At 44.4% G+C, this 25977-nt stretch overlaps 3 protein-coding genes across 3 annotated transcripts in view; 2 read left to right on the forward strand and 1 right to left on the reverse strand.

Annotated features, from left to right (window-relative positions):
* The first annotated feature begins 947 nt into the window (after positions 1 to 947).
* On the forward strand, positions 948 to 4687 carry LOC117737583 (eukaryotic translation initiation factor 4E-binding protein 3-like). The gene is given in 4 exon segments (XM_034543633.1): positions 948 to 1439; positions 3248 to 3292; positions 3295 to 3423; positions 4118 to 4687. Coding segments are annotated over 4 exon segments (336 nt in total). The 5' UTR covers positions 948 to 1306; the 3' UTR covers positions 4147 to 4687.
* Positions 4688 to 9100: 4413 nt separating this feature from the next.
* On the forward strand, positions 9101 to 16872 carry LOC117737574 (cysteine-rich and transmembrane domain-containing protein 1-like). Its single transcript, XM_034543625.1, has 3 exons — positions 9101 to 9254; positions 12802 to 13124; positions 15862 to 16872. The coding sequence occupies exons 2-3, from the start codon at positions 12821 to 12823 to the stop codon at positions 15963 to 15965; spliced, it is 408 nt and encodes a 135-aa protein (XP_034399516.1). The 5' UTR covers positions 9101 to 9254; positions 12802 to 12820; the 3' UTR covers positions 15966 to 16872.
* A 3081-nt stretch (positions 16873 to 19953) lies between these two features.
* The window catches only part of tenm2 (teneurin transmembrane protein 2), a 146669-nt gene continuing 140645 nt past the window's right edge, over positions 19954 to 25977 (reverse strand). The window contains 17 exon segments of the mRNA XM_034543254.1: positions 19954 to 20082; positions 20084 to 20202; positions 20205 to 20373; positions 20376 to 20693; positions 20827 to 20957; positions 21377 to 21644; positions 21734 to 21748; positions 21750 to 21776; positions 21778 to 21846; positions 22084 to 22098; positions 22100 to 22189; positions 22192 to 22497; positions 22624 to 22893; positions 23011 to 23568; positions 23811 to 23909; positions 23911 to 24108; positions 24199 to 24434. Coding sequence (XP_034399145.1) covers positions 19954 to 20082; positions 20084 to 20202; positions 20205 to 20373; positions 20376 to 20693; positions 20827 to 20957; positions 21377 to 21644; positions 21734 to 21748; positions 21750 to 21776; positions 21778 to 21846; positions 22084 to 22098; positions 22100 to 22189; positions 22192 to 22497; positions 22624 to 22893; positions 23011 to 23568; positions 23811 to 23909; positions 23911 to 24108; positions 24199 to 24434 — 3017 coding nt within the window.

Genomic DNA, 25977 nt, shown 5'->3' on the forward strand with positions numbered 1-25977 from the left:
GTCGATGTCGCCCTCAAGTGGTAAATGAGAGTAGCTTCCTGATAGGAAACCGGAATGGAATTGAAAGTGTGAATTGAAATTACAAAGTAGTTTTGATTTTATTATTTAAAATGAATCCCTCATCAAACAAATTTCATATCATTTTTTTAAGTAATATTATTTTGTGAATTCAGGGAATTGATCATATTTTTCAGTGGAAAAATACAGACTCATTTGTTTCCAGTGTGTCGACCCTTAATATGTACAAACCAAATTGGAAGATTAGACAGGCAATTTGCACAGATTTGAATCATGACTTTTTCTCATCAAACACCTTAAATCAAACCAAAATCAACATGCAACAAAAGCTTGAAATAAGATAATAACAAAAGGTTAAATGTAATAGGCGTAATGATTAATGCAATCAAAGTATGGCAAACATGACACAAATAGACACAAAATAAAAAATAGATATATGTCGTAGATAAATAAAGCAGAATGGATACAGAAAAGGACACAAAAAGCCCTTATTTGTTGTTGTTGTTGAAGTCGATCAGTGATCTGAAGCAGCTGTCGATGGTTCGTGAGGAACGTGCTGCTGCTCCTCACAGTGACCCGCCTGTAGGGGGCATTGCAACCGAGTGAGTAACGCGGAGACAGCGGCGAAGCGCTTGATTTGTGAACCAGAGAAGACATGTATTGCAATTTTCTTAATGCTCACGTTGACTCAACTCTGAAAACCACGCCATTTCTTGGTCAATTATTTTAGCCCATTAACCAAAAGAACACGTTTGTGTTCTCATAAAGTAAATAGCCAGAATAAAGAGCTGTAGAGAAGCTGTCCAAGAAGATATCAGCTTGTTAATTGCTGGAAAGGCTTAACATCAGGTTTTAAAAGTGTATTGTCAACACCCCCCCCCCCCCTCTCTCTCTCTCTCCTTTGTTAACACCGCCCCGTTGGCTGTCTTTTACAGGAAAACATTCCCACCACATAGTCGCTCCACGTGTCTCAGAGCCGTTGCACAAAAACATCACGAGTGGCCGCTGCAGCCGTGTGTGTAGTACAAATACAGCACATGGTAGCGTTTGGTAGCTGCTTTTAGCGACAGACACCACCGGGGCCCCCGAAAAAACTCTCTTGAGCTTGTGTGAATCCTCCGTTTGCGAGTTACAGTTGCAAAGAGTTTCCTCCGTTGGCCGTAAAGCAAGTCCCACAGCGCTGAAGCCGCCCGTCTCCGTGCACGCCTAGTGAGCGTTACACCGCGAGGTCGAGGACTTTTAAAGACACTCGTCCCACTCCGCCTGCAGCAGCCCCGCAGAAGCTAGCATGTCGTCCGGCACAAACGAAGTGAAAAGCTGCCCCATACCCACCAGGGTGCTCACCCTGAAGGACTGGTCCCAGCTACCCGACTGTTACAGCCAGACACCCGGGGGGACCCTCTTCTCCACCACGCCAGGAGGTAAGAACTGCGCGACGCTTTCTCGCGAGCGTTTTCTCATATTTAATCCGTTTGTTTTTTCTGAAGCGAGTTCACACCACGGACCACGTTGAGCTAACGTCAGTCGCTGCCGACTCAACGGGTGGTTTGTACGTGGGGGTGAACGTCCCTAAAGCCCGACGGGGAGCTCGGGCTCGCCAGAGGCTGCAGACGATACAAAATAGCATAACAGCTGATGAAGGGTATTGGGTTATACTCGCTGTTTAGCTCGCCCCAACACCATCACATAACCACATTAAAAGGTAAACAACTGGTCCCCACTATTGGGGTGAAGTTGGAGAAGTGCCCCGTTGTTCACATTGTGCACGGTGACAGTTGGCTGCAGCCCCTAATGCTGTCAGCACGTTTCCTGTCATTTGTTGATGTTGGTAAAGTGAACCAAACAACGGAAGCACGAAGTATAAGCATGCATAAGAAGTATGGAGTCAGACAGTGTTTACTCTTACTAAATTTCAAATGTCTATCGAATACATACTACATAGTAACATATGTGTGTTTATGTATATATATGTATTTATTTATTTCATTACTAATAGCGGAGCGGTGGTAACTTTGGCTTACATGACATGTTTATTCGCATGAACATGGCCAATAAAAACATTTGACACGTTGTGGCCTTAACACTCAGTCTTTTGTTGCTGCAAGAGCTGTTTTTACCCGGGACTTGGAGTTTAAAGAGGGTGTGTGTGTGTCTCCAGCTGCCAGAACCGCACAGGGTTGGCCCCTGTCGGGGTGGAGGAGTTGGAGGCCGTCCTATCCCCGCTGCTCTCTGCCTTGCATTTCAGGAACTGTGTAGAGAACATTCTGTACAAGTTAACGAGGGCGAAGAAATGTCTAATGCACAGTGAAAATATATACACACACACACACACACACACACACACACACACACACACACACACACACACACACACACACTTACACACACTTAAACAAGCCATTGAACTTGCCCCACAGAGCTTTGACTTGTTTTCCACAACACATTTCACTCTTCTGGGGTCATGTGTTGCTTGCTCACCCTCTTTCTACATAACTGCTCCGCACCCTCGGCTCCCTTGCAATACATTGCTTGCACTATAGTTTCCATTCCAACCCCCTTTCCTCGCCCCAATTTTATGCCCCCCCCCCTCCGGATTTGCTTCCCTTTGTCCAGGATGTGCTGCTTACCACAGTTATTGCATAACATGTTTTTCCTCGTTGAGCAGGTTCAAACTCCAATAAAGAGACAGTAGTTCTCTCCTTGACTGAAGTCGTGCCCTGGTCAAACTTATCACAACACGCCATTTATGACACTGTTATTCGCTTGGAGTTTTGTCCAAGTCCTGACTGTTTGTGTGGCGCTTTAGGGTGAAATGATGTCAGCACAGCTTGAGGAAAATATATTTTGGATGCATGTCACAGCTGCCATTAATGTTAAAAGTCGTACCCAGTCAAAGAACAAACATGTGGCTTTAATCTCAAGGCCTCCTTCATAAAGAGAATGTTTTGTGCTCTGATTTCCAAGAACTCATGGCAGCGGCAGCCTTCAGCCCTCCCCTTTGCACGCACATAGAACCCTCCTTTTCCCACTCAACCCCCTCCGGTAGACAATGATACTTCACTCCCCAAATGTGCCAACATGCAAAAAATAACTAGGCTGTTATATTATTAGATACTCCAGCATCCAATCGGTTCTGTTTTGTCTTCAAAGAATTCACTTCCTGTTTAGAAGATATATTTTATGTTAATTTAGTTTAAGTTAAACACCCGATTCTCTTTTTGTGTCTCAGGTACCCGCATCATTTATGACAGGAAGTTTCTTTTGGATTGTCGAAACCCCCTCTAGCCCGGACCCCCCCATGCTGTCTGCCCCAGATCCCCGGGGTGACAGTACCTGCTACACACACTATGGGGAAACTGCAGGACCTCAAGGAGGAGGCAGAGGAGGAAGAGAAGGACCTTGCGGGTAAACATGCATCTATTGTAGTTATTGTTTTCTCTGAGCTTGATTAGTGTTACAGAGTGGATTTAACTGGGAAATGCACATTTCACAGTGTGTCCATACATCTTTAAAGCTTTTTGTGGTTCTATGAAATACAATTATACACTATAAGGCTTATAAAATCGCCATATATTTCATCTGGTTTAACATAGGCTTTCCCTATAATTTTAGGATGATAGTGTCAGTTGTTGCTGCTAAAGGGGTGAAGAACGTAACTTTTGTTTATAGCTTGTGCCTGATAACTTATGAATTAATTGCCTAAATAAGGGTTTTTATTCCCAGCAAGTCATGACCGTGTAACCAAAGGTTTGAGCTCACAGGCAAGTTTGGATTTATTATCGAGCAAAATGCATCAAACCGCCATTCCTCCTGTCAAAGTTAAGCCCAGTAGACTTAGTGTTGACCTTTTTCTCTGTCTCCCTTGTCTGGGTGTCAGTAAACACACATGACACGTTGTGCAGCACCCATATTGTCCAATATGTTAGTTTTTTTTCTTGCCAGTTGTGAACGCATTGATAAGGTCTGTACTTTGAGATCCTCTCTGCAGTCCGTTGAGGTGTGGTTGCACTCTGACTGACATCAGCTGGCAGTTAATATTTGTGTTAGCAAACACCTCCCCTTCTCAATCTTAACTGTTTCGTGTCTCCCTTTTCTACAGATGACAACCAGTTTGAGATGGACATCTGAGCTCCAGTATTACCTCCTGTGGAGAGTTATCATTTAAAACACCTCCAGGGTCATTCATGACTAATGCATTACATATAAGCTTTTTTTTTACCTTTTTTAAAAAAATAAAAGCTTTTGTGATGAACCAAAACAAAAGAGGAAAAGTGTAGGGTGTTTTTGACCCTACAAAGTGTGTTAAGCAAAGAAATGCTGTTTAATGGGCTGATTAGTGGATCACTCACTTCAGAGCTGCAGCAGGGTTGAACAAAATCCATTTTGATTTAACTTTTTTTTTAAATCTTTTGTAAATAACATTGTACAATGTAGCCTATTTTTTAAGTTGGGGAATACAGGATGATTACATTAAGACATGTAGAATTGTTCACTGCAGGCATCAGTAGTTTTGTTGTAAAACCCCCCACCCTCCCAAAAAACAGATGGCTAACTTTCTTTGTGATAATATTGGGGGTCAGGGCCTAAATCAGTTTCTTCTCTGTTTTTGTATGGAGCGAGCGAGAGCTGAAATGTGAATAATTTCAAATAAAGGCTGTTCAAACTGCCAGCAATTGCTTGTGTGTGTATTTGTGTCATTAAATGTGTATCACCTTCTACTTTAAACAATGTTTAGGACATTGTTATTCTTTGGTGTATTACACTTTACAGTATAGTTAAATTTGTTATCTTTCATTGTGAAGCTGCCCGTTGACATGCCAGCTTAACTTCCCGTTTGTCACATATACAATGAAGTACATATTCATATGAAGTGGAAAAATAGGCATCATTTAGTTTACCCTGCAATTATTTTTGCTTTTGTTATTATTGTATGAGTTCTCCTAACTCATTTTAAAGTTTAGAAATGTTTGTTTATAGAATAAGAAAAAAATACATATATATATATATATATATACATTTCGCCCCTGAAGCTCAACCCTTGTGTTTTATAAGAGCATACAACTGGTCTGTTAATTAAAGTCAAACATAAATGTATTCTTCTGTTGCTCAAGCTGGAATGTTGTTCAGTCAGACATATCTTAGTAGATGTACATCTGATGATGCTCGACCAATAAAACACAAGTCTAATGAAAGATAAAGATCATTTCTTTAATAAGACTGGATTCAAAGTGCACCATTGGCACACGTTGCTTAACCTGAAGGCCACCCATGTACACAGAGTCAGGGCTAGGTATGCCTGCTTGTTCCAGCCCCTGATCTGTAGATTAGGGGGGCCGACTAGGAGTAGGCCTGGTCTCAAGGAATGAGGTCAGCTGCAGCTCAAAGACCAGGCTTATTGAAAGCACTCTGTAACATGGGGGCGGGGTGGGACACCTGCTATTTGACCCGGCAGTTATCTCTAATATGTAATTGTAGATTTACTTAATATCTATGAGGATTGTTTAGGAAGCGATGGCCTGTTTATTCAGCATTGGTGACCCCCAAAAAATGTTGAAGCTACTGCTGAAGTCAGGGTATATCTTCGACTGGGAACAGATAAGTAGGTCCCTATGCGTCATAAGTGAGTCACTGATGTGGGTCAGTCTGCTCAGCTGGTCTTTGTCCCACGGCCTTGCAGGTGTGACAGGCAACCGCTTAGCGTCGCATCAAAGGTGTCGACTGAGTTTTGTCCAAGATGCTCTGATTGTATAAATGACTCATGATGAGACTCGGAGCATTTGTTTAGTATTTGGCCCACGCAAAGCCAACTTGCTGTGTACCATAAGGCTACTGTGCCCTTGAGGAAATACTGGACCCAGACTGGACACGCACTGCAGTGCCAAATGATAAGATAACTTTTTGATAAAAGTCTGGGTGATGCTTAAAAACGTGCCAATTGAACACGTTGGTGTGTATGTTTGTTCTGGACACACATGCCGAGAACAACGGCAGGTGAAATATACCACAGGGGATTTCTTATCAGGCAGAAGGGGGGTACAATACTGAAAATTATACTTCAATGTTTTTGCTTTAAAGGAGACAAATGCCTCCCTACCATTGTGATGACAGGTTTAAAGTGTGTTGACTTTGGACAAAAACTCATGCATGAGAGATTTGCCTTTCTTTTTTCTGCATCTGCACCACAGCAATATGATAACATTGCCACCTAAATTTGATGTATATGTCATATAAAATAATTGCCCGCATAGAATTGACTTTTCCAATCACTGCATGTCATTTTTAACATGCAGTAATTGGCCTGTGGAATTTATTATGTATGTAAAGGATTTTGTTGTAACATTGGGGATCAGTTGCTCAGAGTGGGACATCCCTGCTGGCAGATTTATCACTGGGCATGTGACAGTGACGCAAAGGCTTGTCGTTAACTTTGTGGACGAGGTATCCATCACAGAGCGAGGGCCAAAAGTGTCTGCAAACAATCATCTGACATTTCTTATGTCAGATGATTTCTACAAACCGCATATTATTTTATTGTGACTATAAGGACAAAATATAATTCCACACCTTTCAGAGGTAAAAAGTAGTGTTTAGTGCTATTTAACAGAATCACCCATTGCGCTGAATCCAAAATGTGACCATAAGTGTGTAAATGTGACACACGGTTCTGCTTGGCCCCGATATTAAAAGCTTCATCCTGGCTTAGAGACTGCCATCCATCCCTGAGATGTTGTTTCGAATGGTATTTTCCTTGTCCTTGCATTCACTCTGAGTTTCAATGAACTCTGGTAATCTTGCCCCTTTGCCCTTTTCCACAGACAAACTATTCTCTCCCCCCCCCCCTCACATCCCCCTCCCCCTGCTGTTGGGTAGAGTTGGGCCTGCAGGCCAGGCTCTATTTCTGTCAGCTGCACCCGCTGAAGCCGTTGGTGCGGGCTAGGGCTAAATTGCCCGGGTGACGATGTAAACAGACACTGGTACACGGCCCTCTTGGTCACATCTATCATGAGGAGAGAGGGGAGGGGGGGGGGGGCTGAAGTGGATTGCATGTTTACCTCATGCATGATGAAAACACACACACATAAACTTTGCATTTCTTTCCATCGCAGGAATTAAGCCAGTAAAAGGTTCAGTTTATTCAATTCCTAGATATGCTTCTTTCACAGATTGTGTTCAGTTTATTGGATTACACTGCAATCGTAGACAAGTGTATTTCATTTCTGGTTTCATCTGTTGATCTCCTATATGTGAGGCTTCCAACAAGGGACTATATGAAGTGTAGTAAATGACAACAAACACTCTTTTGAATTGACTCTACTCAAGCCCCACTGAAAGCAAACCGTGGCCTTGTTCACGACACAGCAGATAGGTTTGTGGCCGGATCTGTGACAAGCCTCACTCGACAGTCTCAGGTCCGTCTTCTAACAGCTGCTGCAGGGCTATTGCTTCATGTGTCTCCAGTAACGGTGCCTTCCACCAACATGTTTTCCATGCATGACTTTGTAATAGCTGTAAATATAGCGTGTATGTCAGAGGTCAAGTCCTTGTTTCTCGGGGAGGAACCGCTGGGGGGCACCACTGGTCTACAACTCTGTTGTTACAGGCACTGGTTGTGCGAGCTTTTATCACACGTCGCTATCTGGTATGGTATCACCTTGCAGAATAGAAACCGTTTCCCTTTTAAGTTCCAGTGGCAGCTGTCAAACTGGCTGGCTGGCTGCTGGTATGTTACTCTGCTCACACTGTACTCATGTAATGTCATGTCTGATAGAACTGAGATGATGTTTCACAGACCATGTCTCCAAACCCTACGACGTTTTTTAAGTATGTGAAGTAGTAACTATTAAATATAGCTAACACTATGTAGAATAGGATACTTTATTATAGAGTAACATGTCTTCCACCACTAGCTATCATGTACATGTGCTCACAGTAAGGTAGGCACATGCATGGGTGCAGTGAGCTGTCTAATCGCTGCACACAAGAGCAGAGACGCTGAACACTGAGAGCTCGACGTAGTGCAGAGCCACAGCTCCTTCTTGTTATAACAGAATCTGAGCAGACTCACTCAGATATCGGCTGCTCTTCCAGAAAACCCAATCATCTCCATATTACACAGGCACACTATAGGGACCTCGTTGCCAGATCATTGTCAAGCACCTCATTAGTTTGAAGGCATTCAGTCCCTTTGTTGTGTGCACATTATTTAACGAAAGCTTTACCTGCCACATTTCTGTACCCTTGCTGTTTTGATCAATGTTTTATGAATAACGAAAAATCGGTGTCAGACTGACTGCAACAGTCAACAGAGTGAAAAAAAAGACAAGCAAATCACTTGCGATGTATTGTTTTAAATCAGGTAATTTAGGTGCAATATGTTTATACTGTAGGGCGTGTGATGGTGAATATTAAAATTCAGATTCAGATTCAGTTATACAAATTAAACAATGACATTGTCAAATATATTAGCTACATGACAACACAACAGCTCACTGCTGGCTCATTATAGTGCAGGAAACCACAACCACTGGCCCTTCATAGAGGAATAGAGTGGGAATAGTCTGACACCTGCTGGGAGAAAACCAGTAATGCACCATAGACAAACAGGTGCATTTGTGAATAAAAAAACACATGATGTAGATCAAATAATAGAGCCCCAAAATAATTGTATATATATATATATATATATATATATATATATATAATATATAATATATATATATTATATATATAAAATATAAACATAATACGAATATGTCAAGAGCTGCAAATATTCCAAAATCCTATCAAAACTAAAATTCCGAGGCGAGCGCGCAGCACGTCTGTAATTAATGATTAACATTGATTAGTCACCTATTGGACTATTCTCTCTCCTCGTGGTCATTCCGTCACTGGCTCCGTGATGTGGGCCTATTCAGTCTCTTCTAAAGTCCGAGGATCAGAAGGTGCTGCCACTGGTCATCGTTCTGTCTTGTGATTGGACGCCACGAGCAGCGACCCTCGCGTCAGCCAATCAGCGCTTTCTGTTGCTCACTCGCCCCCCCCCACCCCCCCCACACCTCCCCCACTGCGCCGTACCCTTAAGATGACGTCACGTCCCTCAAAGGCGATACGCACTGGGTTTTTTTAGACACAAGAGAGGCACATTGCGGTAACAAATTGTTGTCAACTCGGAAAAGAGAAGGAGTTTCTTTCCACACAGACATTGCTGCTATTTACGACAGACTATTCATTCAAAGGTAGGTGTTCAAAATATGTCCAACGGTGTTACGTGTGTGTGTTTATGAGCATAATATTAAAACCATCATTAACTCAGGGGCCTGGGAAAAGGAACAGTGCTATGGGCTGGGGCCTGCAGGTGCCATAAAGTATTAGCTTATAATGTTTCTTAGACATATTGATAACCGACTGTTTGCGCGAAATACCGTTATTATATATGCTTGCTAATACCATACTAATACCAGTAGACAGTTTACACCGAAAGGCTCAAGATAAAATAGTAATATTAAGCTAATAACAAGCTAGCTATATAGCTACAATTAACGCGATGCGGCTAAATGTCCGTTAAGTTTGCAGCAACAAAGACCCTTTTTTCTTTTCTTACAGTAACCGCTATAGGATGTGGCCTTTTGTGGTTCCCTTTGTCGTGACTCAGCTCAGCCCGTGTGTTTGCCTTCGTGTGCATGTGTGAGATAGCTGTGGTTCTGGTTCTTCCTTATTCTGCCCTTCACATGCAGCCTCTTGGTCTTGTGACGCCTCGACTAGATGCAGAGAACGTAAACAGAGGCTCCAGAGAGGCCCCTGTGTAAGCACAGTCACAATTAAAGGAAGCCCTTTATGTTGTTGTATAAACTAGGCCGACATATCCCTCCTGCTATAGACCCGCCTTTTAGACCACATTTCTAGGGATGAAACTAAGACATTTCTTTTGGTATTGTGTAATACTTCTACTGAGCGCAGTACCTCAAGATGCCATGCTATCTGCCCAGAAAAGTCCCCAATGTTTCTGTCTTTGCTGTTTAAATTCCTCTCGACACGCATTAAAAAAATATGAAAATAGTATTTTACAGTTACAACAAATGGATGTCATATTGTCAATTATGTTTGGACAATACATTTTCTCTTCAAACTTCTACATAAGAAAGGGAACTTGTTTATATTAAGGGGAAGTTGCCCCAGTTTCCTTGGCATCCATGGCACTTTGCATTTATGAAATCAGTTTAACAACAGCCCTGAACAGGTTCACAACATTTACTTTGTTCTGTCCTTTTAGTCTACGGAGGAATTGTTTTGATCAAGGGTTAATAACTTCCACCAGTTAAGTGACTTATTTGTTATTGTACATTGCTTAATGCTGCTGTTATAATAATGCATATGTTAGAGAACTGACTATGCCTGTTTACTTCTTTGTCAGTAATACCATTGTCAGAGATGTCAGACATCTCAACTGCACTGTCTGTAGGTGATATTATCGCCGTGATACTATTGTGGAAACATTGTGAACTCATTCCCTTGGCATACAAATGACAAACATGCAAATACGCACACACACACACACGCACGCACATACACACGCACTGCAAGCCTTCATACGAGAGACCTGTAAATCACGTCTCATCAGAACAGAATCAAAGGTTTATGTGGGTACAATAAAGCCAAGGTCACCCACAAGGTGAACTTTGATGCTGTGTAAACATCCTTTAATGGTGTCAGATTACTGATTATTTGTCAGGTCCCTTTTGAAAGACCGCTCTTCTCAGCCTTCAACCGGTAATGTAACACTCTTTATCGTCACAAATGACTTGTGAAGTGGCGCAAAGATCCGACAGCCATCAACGTGTCCCTTTTAACGGAGAGAGAGAGAGAGAGAGATCTGGTGATTGTGTTATTTCACTACTCCTTGCTGCCTCAAGGTACAACAAAAACAAACCATCAGGGACCATTCTGTTCCACTGGAGCATGGTAACCATAGTTACATAGGCCTTGCCATCTGTCAGGCGGTGAAATGTCCAGACATCTTTTTGAAAAGCGCTGCACAGAGAAGCTTACTACTGATGTTAAAGCAGGATGTACTCCATTAATGGTTCTTTTCTTCTATGAAATATACTCAGTATCTGTTTAACATTACCCAAGAGTCATCTTTAAACCATGTTATTATTATTATTACCAAATTAGGTAATGAAAGAGAGTTGTTATACTTTGAAACTAATAAATAAAATATTGTTTTTCCAAATTGGCAACTGTTTATTTGTCTACCAATTGGAGAAATGCCCCTTGACTCATTTCAATTTACAGCATTTTTTACAGCATTGCTTTGTCATAGGCAGAGGATTGTTGTGGTTGGAGAAGTTGTAGTGCTATTTAGGTGTTTATAGTGTACATATACAACGTGACAGGAATCCAGTGAGGCCTAGCAGACATGCAGTTTTCCATCTGGCCCACTGTCCTTTGCTGTGGCTGTTTCACATGAGCAAATCCAGTGATGAGGGCTAGCATGAGGGTTGCAAAAGAACCCAAATCCGCCTTATCAGAAGCCATTAGGTTGGGAAATGCACTTTCTTCTCACAATGTCTAGAGTGGAACGGTTAACCTTTAGACACAAAGCTGGTCACAAACATTTATTGGACTTTCCAAACAGCCTTAGAGATATTTAAAAAAGTTTCTGGTTCGGCTACAGCATCAAAACCTTTCCTCTGCCCCGTTGTGTTGGTCTCACACATCACACACGGCAACTATGAATGTGTGATTTTGTTGTGTGTCTGTGTTTCTGAGTAAGGAGAAAAGTGTGAAGATACCAGCAGAGCAGACCTGTTTTGTCACTGTAATTTCTCTCTCTCTTTCCCATGGTTCATTTGATTAGCCTCGCCCTGCACTCTGTTAAGCTGACTCCTCCATTTGTAAAGTCTGCATGTGAACAGTAAGAAAATAGTGCTTATCTGTGGCAGTTCGGCTGTGGCCTGTGATTGCCTGTTGACTCAAAAGACACACTCAACATGCAAACGGTGATATGCTGGGCTTGTCTCTCCCGTGTGGCTGCAGTGACCGTGATTGTTCGCCACGTGAGACTCCGAAGGCATGAGACTGCAGGAGATGAGTTAAGGGGTTAGGGAGCAACTAAATACTCTGCACTTTACTGTTGTGGGAAACAGTTGCATCATTTGTGTGCAGGTCTGAAAATGTTGTGTTCTTATGGCAGGACTCGGAGGAATTCAGTGTCTAATGTGACTCACAAGGCTGAATTACACACACACACACACACACACACACACACACACAGACATTCTCCGCAGTCAATACACTACCACATTGTTCTGATTTTGCAATAGAATTTGGGTGCATTCACATAAAGTTAACTGCAAACTAGTACGATAATGGTCTGTTAAAGCGTCACAGTTCAATATATAATAAACCCCAAATGTGTATACTGTTGTTACAAACTTATTATCTCTTTTACTAACTGTAAATAGGTATTTTTGTGTACCTTTTTATAATACACTAATGTAGTATGATGTATTTAAAGTATGTAAAATTTATTTTGTACGTTATCTATGATATTTCCTTATAAAGGTTTGTCAGCATACAAGTAGAAAAACAAGTTGTTCTAACATGGGACATTGTTGCCCTGAGTATTGACTTTTCTATTCTCCCAGTTTTGACATCAGTGTGGCATTGCTGTTCACACGATAGTACACCCACGTCTTCTGCCTCTCTTGTTGTCGTGTTTTCTGAGCCGACTTAGTAAAATTAGAAAAGTAACACCGTTACTCCTATTTTCTTGCTCTTCAGGTGACCGTTTGTCCCAAAAATGAATTTTGAGCAGCCCCCTCCATACCCAGGCAATGGCCCCACTGCTCCAGGCTACCCAGCCCAAGGCCCACCTCCACAGGGCTACCCACCTCAGGGTTATCCCCCACAGGGATACCCTGTGAACATGGAGCAGCCTAATGCAGCGTACCCCAACTACCCTGCAGGACAAATGGGCCCAGGAGGTCCTTACCAGGGCCAAGGACAGCCTCCTTATGGGTACCCTGGACAACCGCAACCACAGTTTGGCTGGCAGGGGGGACCCCCTCCTGGGCCTATGTATGGGGAAGCTCCCAAAAACACAGGTGAGTGGTAACACATGATGGAGATTGATGCAAATTTGTATGGTATTCGTAATGTTGTCGGAACAAAAGATGTGTCGCCAAAAATAGTCTTGAAAGTAAAACTAGAAGAAGCTCCTCTTCTGACCAAAACTTTCCTTTTGACCAAAAGGTTTTGACTGAATAGGGCTGAGCGTCTCAACGGCCGCTACAACCAGGAAGGAGAGGCGAGCTAATCTGCTGACATGTTTACTAAGGGCTGATCACCAATAGCTGTGTGAGCTTTTCCAGTGTTATCTAAGAGACCAGAAAACACTAACTTTGGGCTTTGTGTTGTGATAAGAGTTTTAAATTCATACATTTTAATCGAAGGGGACACATTTATTTGTAGGTATTAACGAATGAAAAGGGCATTTATTCCCTTTTTATCACATTAGTGTTTATCTGCGCCGTCTTCATTATTTGATAATATGTCAACGAGACAGAGTTGGTGTGAGTCTCATGTATTTAAGGATCTGTGGGAAATGTCTGTGACACAAGATCTTTGATTCAGAAAGTGGAAAGTATTGAGGGCATCATTTTAATTTGATCATAACATTTGAACAGTTTTGCACTGTTCAAATCAGAATTCCTCAAAGCCTTAAATTAGCCGAGAGACACCTACAGCTGGCTCTGTCGGTCATGTGACCCACATCTTGCAGGTAGTAGCGGTACAGGCCTTTTTGTTAACAGAAAGAATAAGGAAAAAGCACAGGTGGATAAAATGAGTGATGACTGAATTTCCTTAAGCTGCTTTTGGTTTTACGCTCCTGGTATTGTTCATGCTGGCTCATTGTCACACTGTCACAGCTTAATGGGACACTTGAATAAAAGGGAGACTCCATAATGTTATTTAACTTTGACAACAAGGCAGAATGTCTACATGGTAAAACCGTACACCCCAGCCCATAAACTTTGCTCGGCTTCTGCCAATCGGCTTGTAGCTCCTTCACTTCGAGCTAAACACTCAACAAAGTCACGATTGTTTACTGTGCTGGCTCCTCATTGGTGGAACGAGCTCCCCATTGACATCAGGACAGCAGAAAGTCTCTACATCTTCCGTCGGAAACTAAAAACACATCTTTTTCGACTATACCTTGAATAGGGAAGGTAGAGCCCGTAGTAGCACTCTAGTAGCACTTAAATGTCCCTTACCAATAGCACTTTGTTGTTTAGCACTTTAGTAGCACTTAAATGGCACGTACGGATAGTACTCTGTAGTTTAATGTTATTGAAGAAATTGTACTTGCTTGATTCTTGTTGTTCTGAGTTTGGACTCATGGTTTTAATGCACTTATTGTAAGTCGCTTTGGATAAAAGCGTCAAGCTAAATGACATGTAATGTAATGTAATGTAATGTTAAAATAACCTATTATTTAAATGTTCAATTAATCTGACGTTTATAGTCCAGATAAATTGATTTAGCTCTAAAGGTTGAAAGTGGTGAAAAATGCCCATCACAGTTTCTCACAGCCCAAAAGAAGCTGGACTATCAAACGTTTGACTTTCTTGCTAAGCCCCTAAACAACTTAAATGTTTAATTGATAATCACAACAGGTTCCCGTTCATTCTGTCTTCTGACAAATTGATTGATAAATGAGCTGTTTCAGCAGATAGGCCAAAAAAAGAAAAGCAAAACCTGTCAGCCTGCAGAGCAAGTCATTAAGGATTCAGAAGTGTGAAGGCAAGCCGGTAAGAGGTGTGCCAGCGCACCAGCACCTCCCAACTGAGCATCCAGAATGGAGCCGAGCTGTGAAACAAAAAGCACACATGTCACGGTCGTAAAATGTTCAAAATGAATATGCAAAGCGAAGCTTCCAGAGAACACCTTTAACACCTCTTTGTATTAAGGAGAGCGGTGAGGTGTTACTGCTCATGTAGCTGATCAAGATAAGCCTCTTCTGGCGGATCAAAAGCAGAGTGTTCCGCTGTCGAGGCCCTCGCTCTGAATGATCTTGATAGGAGAAGCTCATTATTAAATATTGGCCAATCATTAACTAGTCATTTCATTATCCGAGCTCAGTGTGGTGAGCCGGCTTCACTTAATCTATTGGCCAGGGCCCGGTCACCTTGGTAACACACCGGTCCTATGTCACGAGTCACTGCACCTGGTTGTTTATGTGCTGGATGCCTGTTTCCCTCCACATGAATGATTAATCGCAGAAACAAGGAACGGGAGATGTTTTCATTCAGGGCCTGTTGTTTGTCTTGTTTTTGTATGTGTGTGGAACAGATGGGGAAACATAATCCTTTCCCATGACTTATTTAGACTTATTGACGTGAAGTACAGCACGAGTGACGGAAAAAAAGGGTCTGGTTGAGGCGTGGAGCTCCGAAAGCTGCTCATTTCACCGGTTTGATGATACCTCACGGCAGTGCTCGTGTTACTCAACTGTAACGCTGCCCGATCACGGCTCTGGGCTGCTATGGCATTACCATGGTGATGCGCCTCCCGCGATGAACGCAATTAGAGGAAAATTATAGCGGCCCCGGTTACACTCGAGCTTACCACTGAAGCCTTTGACGGTGAATCATCTCCGGGTTTCTATGCGATTGGAGAAAATGAATCACTAATGGCTTTCTTTCAAATGTTCTCCCTTTATTCTCCCCTCTTCTCTGTATCACCTTGTCGACCCCTTCCCCTCCTCCCGCCCTTCTCTCTCTCTCTCTCTCTCTCTCTCTCTCTCTCTCTCTCTCTCTCTCTCCCCCCCCCTCACTCCAGTGTACGTGGTGGAGGACAGGAGAAGGGACGACTCAGGAGACACTTGCCTGACAGCCTGCTGGACGGCTCTGTGTTGCTGCTGTCTCTGGGACATGCTGACATAACTATTCCTCCAACGGTTCACCCCCATTACTCCCCCCGATTTCTGTGCCTCGAGTCCCATCACCCCCGCCCCCCTCATCTGCCTTAGATGACCTTGCACTCCTTTTAAGAACCACCCCTCTGTTTCCCTCTTCTGCCCGTCTAATAAATGAAAAGCCTCGATTCCCATATGGAAGTCTCTGTCCGGTGCCACTTGCTTGACCTTGATGTGAGACCCTCAGCACTAACCAGCCAACCCTGTCATGGGCTACTCTGTAGCAGCATGTACCTAGCTTCTAAACATAATCTATAAACACACACACACACACACACACACACACACACACACACACCAAGATAGATACACAATAACACCTATATGGTATACTTGGATCTCAGGCTCATCTAGTGTGAGGCTCTCTTGGCACTTTATGACGATTACCTCTGTAAGACACTACTCCTGCCTGCCCTGTCAACCATCTCCAGCCCTCCCTAACCCCCACCCTTCAGCTTTGCCGATGGCAACCCTTTAACCCTGGACACCCCCGAATGGCACCAAGACCCCCTCCCCCCGGCTGTTGATGAGCCACAGGGCGCTCTTAAGAAGCTAATGCTTGAAATGAATCCCTTTTATTTGCACAGAAGCCGTTTTTTGCTGACGTACGTCTTCAGGTGGAATCATTTTTAACGATGACAGTGATTTAGGTTGGATTTACTGTTAACAGTCGATGGCCACAATGTTTTTTTCCACGATCTTAATATGAAAAAGATATTCCAATATTATTTTTTATTACATACCTTGGAAATAAAACTGAAAATGTCAAAAAAAATAAAGTGATTGCTTAACAGAAGAAACCAAATAACCTGTCGGATGCCTTTTATTTTGCTTTGGATGATACATTTGCATTAAAATAATTTATTCCCATAAAATTGAAGGCTTTCTCCTTTGTGTATATTGTTTGTTGTCTGCATGTGTGTGTGAGGTTAAAGGAGAATGGGGAGTATAGATCAGCACCCTGTAGCCGCCGGGCCTGGCCCGATCCATTCAACTATTTATAGCACAGCTGCTAGTACAGGATGCTGGTTGAGACCTGACACGTTTCACCAAAGTGAAACCGAAGAACTGGAGGGACCGTGTTAAAGGAAAATGTTGGTGGAATAAATTACAGGAGGTGCCACGGCTTCCTTATGCGCAGCGGTGGAAAGCAACTAAGTATATTCACTCTAGCATTTGATAGTTTTGTCGTATTTAACTTGATTATTTTAATGTTTTTTTTTTTTTTTACTCCTATAATTTATAGTGACAGGGGCAGTTACCAGTTACATTTCAGATTCAAGTTTAATATACAAAACAAAAGGGTCAGTTTATGAAATACGATGCATTGTTGTAGATTAAACGGCCCACGATGAAGAACACAGTTAACACTGATGGGGGAGGGGGGCTTTGCAGCCGTCCACAGTGCCCTGCTGCCATGGTTTCAGGGTCCCCTCACTACTACAGGTCAAAATGTCTGATGTCTCGTCTCTGAAGGCAGTTCCTTCCACCTCACGTCATCGTCCGCCGTGAGACCTCTTTTATATAGAGAATAAAAACTAAAATCCAGTTTTCGCTTTGTCATCATGGTGGTATTGAGTCTAACTTGACGAGGGGGAAAATTCAATTTAAATGATTTTCACCCGAGCATGTGGCAGAACAGAAAGTAAAGAGGTCTGAATACATTCTGAATGTACTGTAGCCATGTGATCCATTGTTATTATACACTATTGATTATAGATGCTTCTAACACTGCTGAAAGGGCACGGGTAGAGTCAAAGTATTCCAGCAAAAAAAAAACATAAATCCATAAGTACTTGGAGTCAACAGGCCTTATTGTAATGGATACTTAAACGGCACATTAAAATCCATGAACAGTCGGCGTAAAACAAAAATGAAGTAGTACAGTAGCTGAGTGTGGTTGTTACTCGCATGGCATCAAGACATCAGGGTCATTTGTCTATTAATGTTTATTCAAACAAGAATATGTGGAGTAAGAATTGTGGCCGTTCAGTGAGATTGATGCACAATTAACGAAGAGGCCAAACAAACGGCTTGTTTTAATGAGTGGACCTTTTTTTTTTTTTTCAACAACAAATGCAACTAATGTTGATTGCGAGAGCTATTCAAGGCTGGTGGAAAGTTGCTCCTGTAAAATAGAACATCTGTCGTCTTCAAACGCACACACACACACACACACAACACAAAAAGAGATGAAAGTGATAGACACTGCTCAGTTGAAGTAAACAATTATGTTTTATTGATAAGGTTCTCAGAAGAGTCTCGTTTCAGTGAATGTATAAGAATCATCCTTTTGATAATACTGATTTGGTACATTATGACATCCAGCACGAGTCTCTTCACAGTGAGAGGGATCCATTACTGCTACCGCTGTTGGGATCTAGGACAGAAATCATCTCTGCTTCCAAACCAAAAAACAGTCAAAAACAACAAACTGGGGATCGATATTGTAGATATGGAATATTAGAGTGCCACAAAACTCTCGAGTAGTAAGACCAGCTAAAGATTTTGCACATTACAAGCCACTTCCTTTTAGAAATATAAAACTCGATATTCTGGACAATATTCTACTGTGCTGCATAAAGGTAAATCTATACACTGTACATCGAAATATAGCTCGAAAAAACAGATTTCACAGTTTTAAAGACTTTATTTAAAGTATAAACCGTTTTATTTTTTTTAAACACTTTATTACATAAATTATTCTTTTTGAGAGTGACTATTATTTGCCCTGGCAGCAAACTGAAATTAATACAAAAACAAAAAATCTTACATATTTTACAAAAGAAAATAAACTCGTCCATTAATGTTCATTTGGAATAGAACTGGTGACTCATTCATGATTGTCATATAGTACTAAGAATAAATAAATAAAAAAAGAATAAAATAAATAACTAACTTAGCATGTTCTCCGGACTCTGTGAGCGGTGTGTTTGATCGTTCTGTACAGAAGTGCCTTGGTGAAAGTCTCACAATTCTACCGCGACTGAAACGTACAAAACTACGGCATCTACGATATACGCAACATCCTGAAATTTAGTGTAATCGGACACATATGTAGGAATATGATTTCTTCACGCCGCTTCAAAATAAACAATGCTGTGTGATACCACTGTCCACAAATATAGCCATCACTTTTTTTTGTTGTTGTTCACTTTGTTTTTTTAAAAAGTTTATTCTCCAGTCCGCCAACAGCTTGGACTCGTTCCAGGATGCCGTTAGCTTGTGTGTGTGTGTGTGTGTGTGTGTGCGTGTGTTTGTTGCCTGGCTGGATGTGCGCCGCCTCAGCAGCAGAGGTCTGGTCCGTGGGAGACGATGGGAGGCCTGAGACAGGGAGACGACTCATAGTATTGGACGACCTTTGACATTGCCTTGTGTGTCGCTGTTTATGATGCCCTCCGTTGATGTGTAGTAGTTGCGGCTGCGCTCTGGAACGGCTCCGTCTCCGCTTTGGTCCCTGTGCCTTCAGTGTCCGTCAGAGACAGGAAAGCCTTCGGCGCGGTTTACGACCCCGCCACGCGCTCGGTCGCTGTCGTCGCCGCTCTTTCAGTGTGACCCAAGAAATATGGGCGAAAAATATCACTATCTTTTTTAAAAAGGGGAATCTTCTTATTCGTTAAGCAACAGTTCTCAAAGTTCTTCAGTGCTTTTTAAGTTGTTCAAAGTTTATTCAAAAGAAGAATTGAAAAAAAAAAAAGGATCGCTTGACTAAACTTTAACATTTATTTGCCTGTGGCAGTAAAATGAACAATAATCTGTTTATTTTCGGATAAGTCATTCTTTTCAAAAGTCCCTGCAGCGTTCCGTGAGTAACCCCGTGTGTTGGTTAATTCTCCATATGTTTTGAGAGGAGTCGGGTCGAGGAGGCCGGGTTAGGAATAAGGAGCAGGGTCTAGAGAAGTGAAAGTGGGGAGAGAGGGAAGAGTCCGCCCTTCAAAACAGTTTCAGGTGGGCTGTTACCTCTTGCCCATCTCGTTCTGTCTGAGGAACTGGATGTTGTTGCTGCTGTCAGCCAGTTCTGGATACTGCTCCACAGGCAGTACGTAGTATCCGTCGTAGCCTTGTACTCTACCTGTCGTTAAGAGGCTGCTGCCTCTCCCCCTCCGTCCACAGGCGACTGCCTCCCTTCCCATCCCTGGCCCTCTGCTGTTCCTTGGCCCAGGCTCCGGCCAAGGCCCTCTGCCTGGCCAGCTCCAACAGTCTACCTTCTCTTCATCCACCACGTCCGCTGTGAGCCCGTACCGAACGCTCAGCACCAACGCCGGGACTGCAAACTCCACCGTCACGCCTCTCCTCGAGCGGGCCGCTCACCGTCACATTGATGCGCTCTCCAGTGACTTGCGCCCGTTGGTGAGCCCCAGGGCCAAGAGGTCGCTGTGTCGGTAGAGCCAACCTTCACAAAGTAGTGGCAGTCCTTCCCCTCCTGGGTGTAATGGGTGCCTTCCAGGTACTGGGCGCCATTGAGCACCAGAGCCACTTTGCGGCTGTCGTCGCTGGCCAAAGCCGACACGCCAGCCACCACGCGGCCCTCCCTCAGGGCCAGCATCACTCCTCGGCCTATTATGGGGGTGCTGGTGCCGAACCAGTGGCCGGGCTTGTCCTTGCGCCTCCGGCGTTCCTTGTTGAGGCGACGGCCCTCCAGGGCCATGAAGGCCTGGTTGTGACGCTCTGCTGCCTGCTGCACACCGGTGATGAGCTGCATGAGAAAATACAAGATTGTATTGATGTGAAAGGTGAGCGGTATCTGTATTAACTGAATCACCATCTTGGGGATCTCATTCATATGCGATTCTGTCGACCGCAATATGTTCAGCGCGGTCGCTGCGTACCTGTCCGTTCTCACAGTGCTGCGTGGCCTGCAGCTCGTAGGGCGGCTCCACAAAGTAGAGCGAGTGTCGGGGGAACCCGGGGATTATGTTACTGAGCTGGAAGCCAAACATCACCAGCCAGCTCTTCACATCTGCAGCAGAGAGGAGGGAAATTAATTAGCCGAGTGACTAAGTTAAACACGGTAGCAAACAAATCATTTCTTTTTACCATGAGAAAAAAAGTCTACGCGTACTTGCTTGTGCGACACATCTGGTGTTATGCAAAGCTATCAGCTAAGGTGCCATCTGCGGCACATTTCTTACTCCCATAAGCTATGTTTTCCAGAACAATCTGTTTCTTCTGCACAATAGAGATATCAGAGACAATGACATGACGAGTAAAGTTCATCTTGTTCTGGAGAAGTGATTGAGTTTAGCAGTTGGACTATTCTGCTGTTCCCACATCACATTGTTGAAAGAAAATGGGTTTTTAAACGGCTCGATTATGTAGAAAGTGTCATGCAACAGCATTCCCCGTTCACACCACATTAATCCGTATCACTCCGCTGACCTGTGACGTAATTCTTGACGTCCAGCATGTCACTGAGGGGGTTGTTGTTCTTGAACATGTACAGATTAAACGGAGAGGGATCTTTCCCTATCTTGGGCCAGATGCTGTAGTCGGGCGACGTCCAGCGTCCGGCCAGGACGTCGTAGTCCCGCTGGGTGAAGTGGACCAGTTTAGTCAAGGGGTCGTAGAGGCCACCGTGGAAGCCGACAACCAGCTGGAACTCCGGGTTGGAGTCCAGGTACACCTCTCCGTAGGCTGTGTACTGCACCTGGGGGACACAAGCACAGTCGATTTACTTAAGAAGCCTGTTCCATATGTCTTTTTACAAACAAAGTGAGAGTCAAAGTTCCCTGTTACCTGTTTGATCATTTTGTCCATTGCTGCTGAAGACAGCCAGCGGTTGTGCCAGTGTTGTCAGAAGCTATATAGTATTCCTCTCCACTGCTCACCTCCATGGCGAACAAATGTCCCTGATCACGTGACAGACGGACACACAGGACATTTAAATTGTGCTTTCGGAATAAAGTTGTATGCTCTAGCAACATAGTTACCGCTCGTGTTGATTTTTTAACTATTTAAATGAAGTAGCTCAAAAAAAAAATCAAAACATATGAAGAATTCCTGGTGGAAACCGAAAAGATCATTCAATATATGCAATGATTTGTCCAAATATGAGGAAAGGATCCGCCTCATCTCCCCACGCCTACCTGCAGGTCGTAGTTAGAGCGACGAGATCTCCGAGCTGGAGTGGTTGAAGATGTGTGTGACCCTGGCCACGTGGTTGAGGTCAGCGTAGAAGAAACTGAAGGTGCTGTCCCACGCTGTTCCTCGTGGACACCCCTGCGTGCCCAGCCGTCGTAGTGGTACACAACGCTCCAGCCGCCGGGGCCTCGATTGTAGGCCATCAGCAGCTGACCTTTGGAGTTGTAGTCGAAGACATCGGAGCCGCGCTGGCTGAGGTAGCCGTCTTCATCCAGGCGGTACTGGACGTCTCCCAGGCGCGTGATGCGGTCCCTGAGGTCATAGCGGAGCGGCAGGATGCGGGCGCTGTTCCCGGGGTTGAGCAGGTGGAGGTTACCGTTCAAATCGTAGCTGTAGCGCCAGGTGGACCAGTCATTCACCTGGATGAAACAAGGAGGTCAGGTCTCATAGGCAGTTCAGAGTGTGTTGTCACAGATAGTTTATGGGCCATATTATGTGTCATGAACACTAAAAATCCACATTGCAGCGACTCTCTCCACACCCACCTTGACGCCGCTCAGCTGTCCGTCTCCGTCGTAATCATAGCGGTACTGAGTGGTGTTGGCGTAGGGCCCGATTTTTAGCTCTCTCTTCACCACCCGTCCCATGCTGTCGTACTGCACCGTCATCCAGTACATCAGCGAACGGAAGATCTCGTACTGGACCTCCTTGATGCGACCGTGGGTGTCGAAATGCTTGCTCAGCGTCATCACGGCGGTGGTGATGATCTGATTGATGTCATAGTAAATGACCCCGAACTTTCCAAAGTGCTCCACCTGTAGAAGAAGGGATGGAAAGGTTGAGAGAAAAGGTGACAGCCACAGGAGGTACATTGCACACGCAAAGTTTGCAAAGTCATTGCTCAAAAGCAGAGCCGTGGAACCTTTCTGCACCTTTCCAGAGATCTCGTCGTATCGGTAGAGGTCAACGGGCAGGGGCGTCTCACTGATGACCGGCTTCATGCTGGCGATACGGAAGCTGTTGTCATGGTAGGTGTAGTCGAACCTCGCGTTGACCATTCCCTCCTCACTGAAGCGGTAGATCTGCTTGTCGATGAGCGGCCCCATTTTGCGGTAGCGGATGGTGCACGAGAAGCCCCCGCTCTGCAGGTTGACCATCTTCAGCACGCCAGCTGTCTCGTCGTAGCCGAAGGTGACGGCGGTGCTGTCGTACACGATCTCTGACAGCTTTGCCAGCTTGCCGTACTTGTAGAGGACACGGCGGCCGGTGCCCAGGTAGTGCGTGGCCTGAGGTCGGCCGTCCTCGCTGAAGTCGTGGATGATGGAGGCGTTGCTCTCCGGGGGGTTGTAGGTGTTTCGGATGTAGCCGATTGACACGTGTGTGAACATGGTGTGTCGGGCCACGCTGGGCATGGTGACAGCTGTGACCCGACCCGAGGTGTCAAACTCAAAGATGTACTGTCTCTGGCTCTGCAGCAGCAGCACCATGGACTGGAAGCAGAGAGGGAGACACAATCCGGATTAATATGATAGCATTATCAATGGATGACTTGCCTCCTGTGAAATAGCACCGGCAGGGATTTGCTCTCCGCTGTCACATTTGCATCTTCATAACCGTGAAAATGATGTATTACTTCCCTCAATTCTGCAATTCAAATTAGCATCCGTTTGTGCGCCTTTGCTGGGCCGAGGTTTGCTACCCAGAAGACGTAGAAGAACGTTAATGTGCTTACTTTGTCGAGGTAGCTGTAGCTCCACACCTTCCCGTCCACGAAGGAGCGAGACAGAATGCGTCCCTGCGGGTCAAACTCGGTCCTCTCGCTCATGCTCCCCCCTCTGCAGCCCGACGAGCTGTCCGGTGGTAGAATACGACACGTTGACCACTGCCAGGCTGCTGCTGGGCAGCCACATAGCCGGCCGGCCCTGGGCATCGTACATGATGCGCAGCGTGAACTTCCGGTGGTCGTCGTAGATCTTCTCTGTGCGCGTGTTGCGGTCGAAATCAATGGACAGAAGATTGCGGCCATGAGCCTAAAGAAAAAAAGGGAGGAAAGGGGAGGTTAATTTCAGGAAACGTTACTCTTATTATCATTTTCAAACTTACTGAATTACTCAACTCACTCTGAGCTTCCTCCCAAACACGGTGACCTTGCCCTTGGTCTGCTCCTTGCGCAGACGCCATTCGATGGAGTTGAGGCCGTTGTCGGTGGGCAGGGTGATGTTCCTGCGACCAATCGTAGGGCTGACAGAGCCAGCCAGGATGTGGGGCTCTGTGTGAAAGCTGATGCCCATACCGTTGGCGTACATCACTCTCAGAGTCCCATTGTGGCACAGCTGGTAGCTGTTCCTCACCTGGTCTGTAGGGGGAGACAGACGGGTGAATGGTGAGGAAAAGTAGTTCTATCAACTTCTGACACAATGTCTATGTTGTAAAGAAAGAAGGAAATTACATTAAAATAGGATTTAATGGATACCATGTATGCGTGCGCATGAGCTTATGCATGAATAATTTATTTGTCGCAAAAAGGAAAAAGTCCAATTTTAAGCTGAGAGGCTCATATCTGTAAGAACCAGATAATGTCCATAACACTTTATTAACCTGATTCGTCTTATCGACTCGTTTTAAACTCACTCTCGCTGCAGTCTCTCTATTACACAGTTTAAGGACTCACTCTCAAACACAAGAATGGAAACAGATAAGCCGATGTCCAATGCTGAGCCAAAGATGTCCCTCAGATGTCTGAAAACAGGCGCCCTGATCACAATGATGTGATTGAAAGTAAGATAAAATGGTTTTTCGGCCCAAAAAAAACATATGGAAAATTTCATTTACAAAAGGTTAGGGATGGTGTCTCCCTTTGAAGCTCCGTCATAAATGACTGTAATCCATAAGGCCAATTTGTAATAAAGCTCCAGGCACATTTTAACAATGCCTCAAACAGACAAGTGAATCTTTTTCCATTGACTTGGCAGCAACAGCCTTTAGATAAATCTCACCTGCTCTCTTTGTCTGAACGACCTCGTAATAAAACAGAGGCAGAGGGAGAGGAGAGAGGGAGAGAGAGAGAGAGGAGAGAGAGAGAGAGAGAGAGGGACGAGGGAGAGAGGGACGAGAGGGAGAGAGGGAGAGAGGAGGGAAGAGAGGAGGGGAGAGGGAAGAGAGGGGGGGAGAGAGGGAGAGAGAGAGAGAAAGAGAGGAGAGAGAAGAGAGAGGAGAGAGAGAGAGAGAGAGGAGAGAGAGAGAGAGAGAGAGAGCGAAATGAGAGCTTGGAGGGCCAACGAGATTTCACTGTGGAGGAGTTAATGAAGAGAGCGAGAAAGAGCGGAAAGAGAGGGAGACGGTTAAGTGAGTATGTCAGCAGAGAGCTGTGCAGAAACCCACACGGTGCGGCGGAAACCTTAAATGCCTTACAGCTCTGTGTACAGCTCTCCCCCTTTTTTCCTCCCAACGCAGGTGGATCACTGAATACATCTACAACGTATTCTCTCGGAGGCCTTTCGCACTCATAGGTCTGCCTTCGCACTTCTGTCACGCCACTGGTCAAGAAGTGGGAGGAAATGATTCTCCTTCGTCTCCTTCCTCTTTAAACAGACCAAATAAGCTCAGGGATCTTGGGAACCGGTTGAGAGCTGTGTTTGTATGTCCTTGTGTCTTTGTGTGTGTGTGTGTGTGTGTGTGTGTGTGAGGAGAAAGCTTGAGGGATGAGAAGGAGTCACTCTGCATGACTTAATCAATTTTGCTGTGATGATATTAAAAAAGCAGGACGATCCCAGCTGGGATTAACGACTATATATTGGTAATTTTGCTCCGTGAGAGGGAGCGAGAGAGGGCTGGACGTGGGAATTGAGGGAAAATAATTTCCTGGAGCATGCACATAACTGAGTGAAGATTACAAGACT

Source organism: Cyclopterus lumpus, chromosome 10 (genome assembly GCF_009769545.1).
Source record: "Cyclopterus lumpus isolate fCycLum1 chromosome 10, fCycLum1.pri, whole genome shotgun sequence".
Lineage (NCBI taxonomy): Eukaryota > Metazoa > Chordata > Actinopteri > Perciformes > Cyclopteridae > Cyclopterus > Cyclopterus lumpus.

Excerpts from the sequence above, each read along its gene's own strand:
- LOC117737574 (XM_034543625.1), top strand. The coding sequence starts at position 12,821 with ATGAATTTTGAGCAGCCCCCTCCATACCCAGGCAATGGCCCCACTGCT. Across the intron at positions 13,125-15,861 it reads GGAAGCTCCCAAAAACACAG|TGTACGTGGTGGAGGACAGG; the intron begins GTGAGTGGTAAC and ends CCCTCACTCCAG.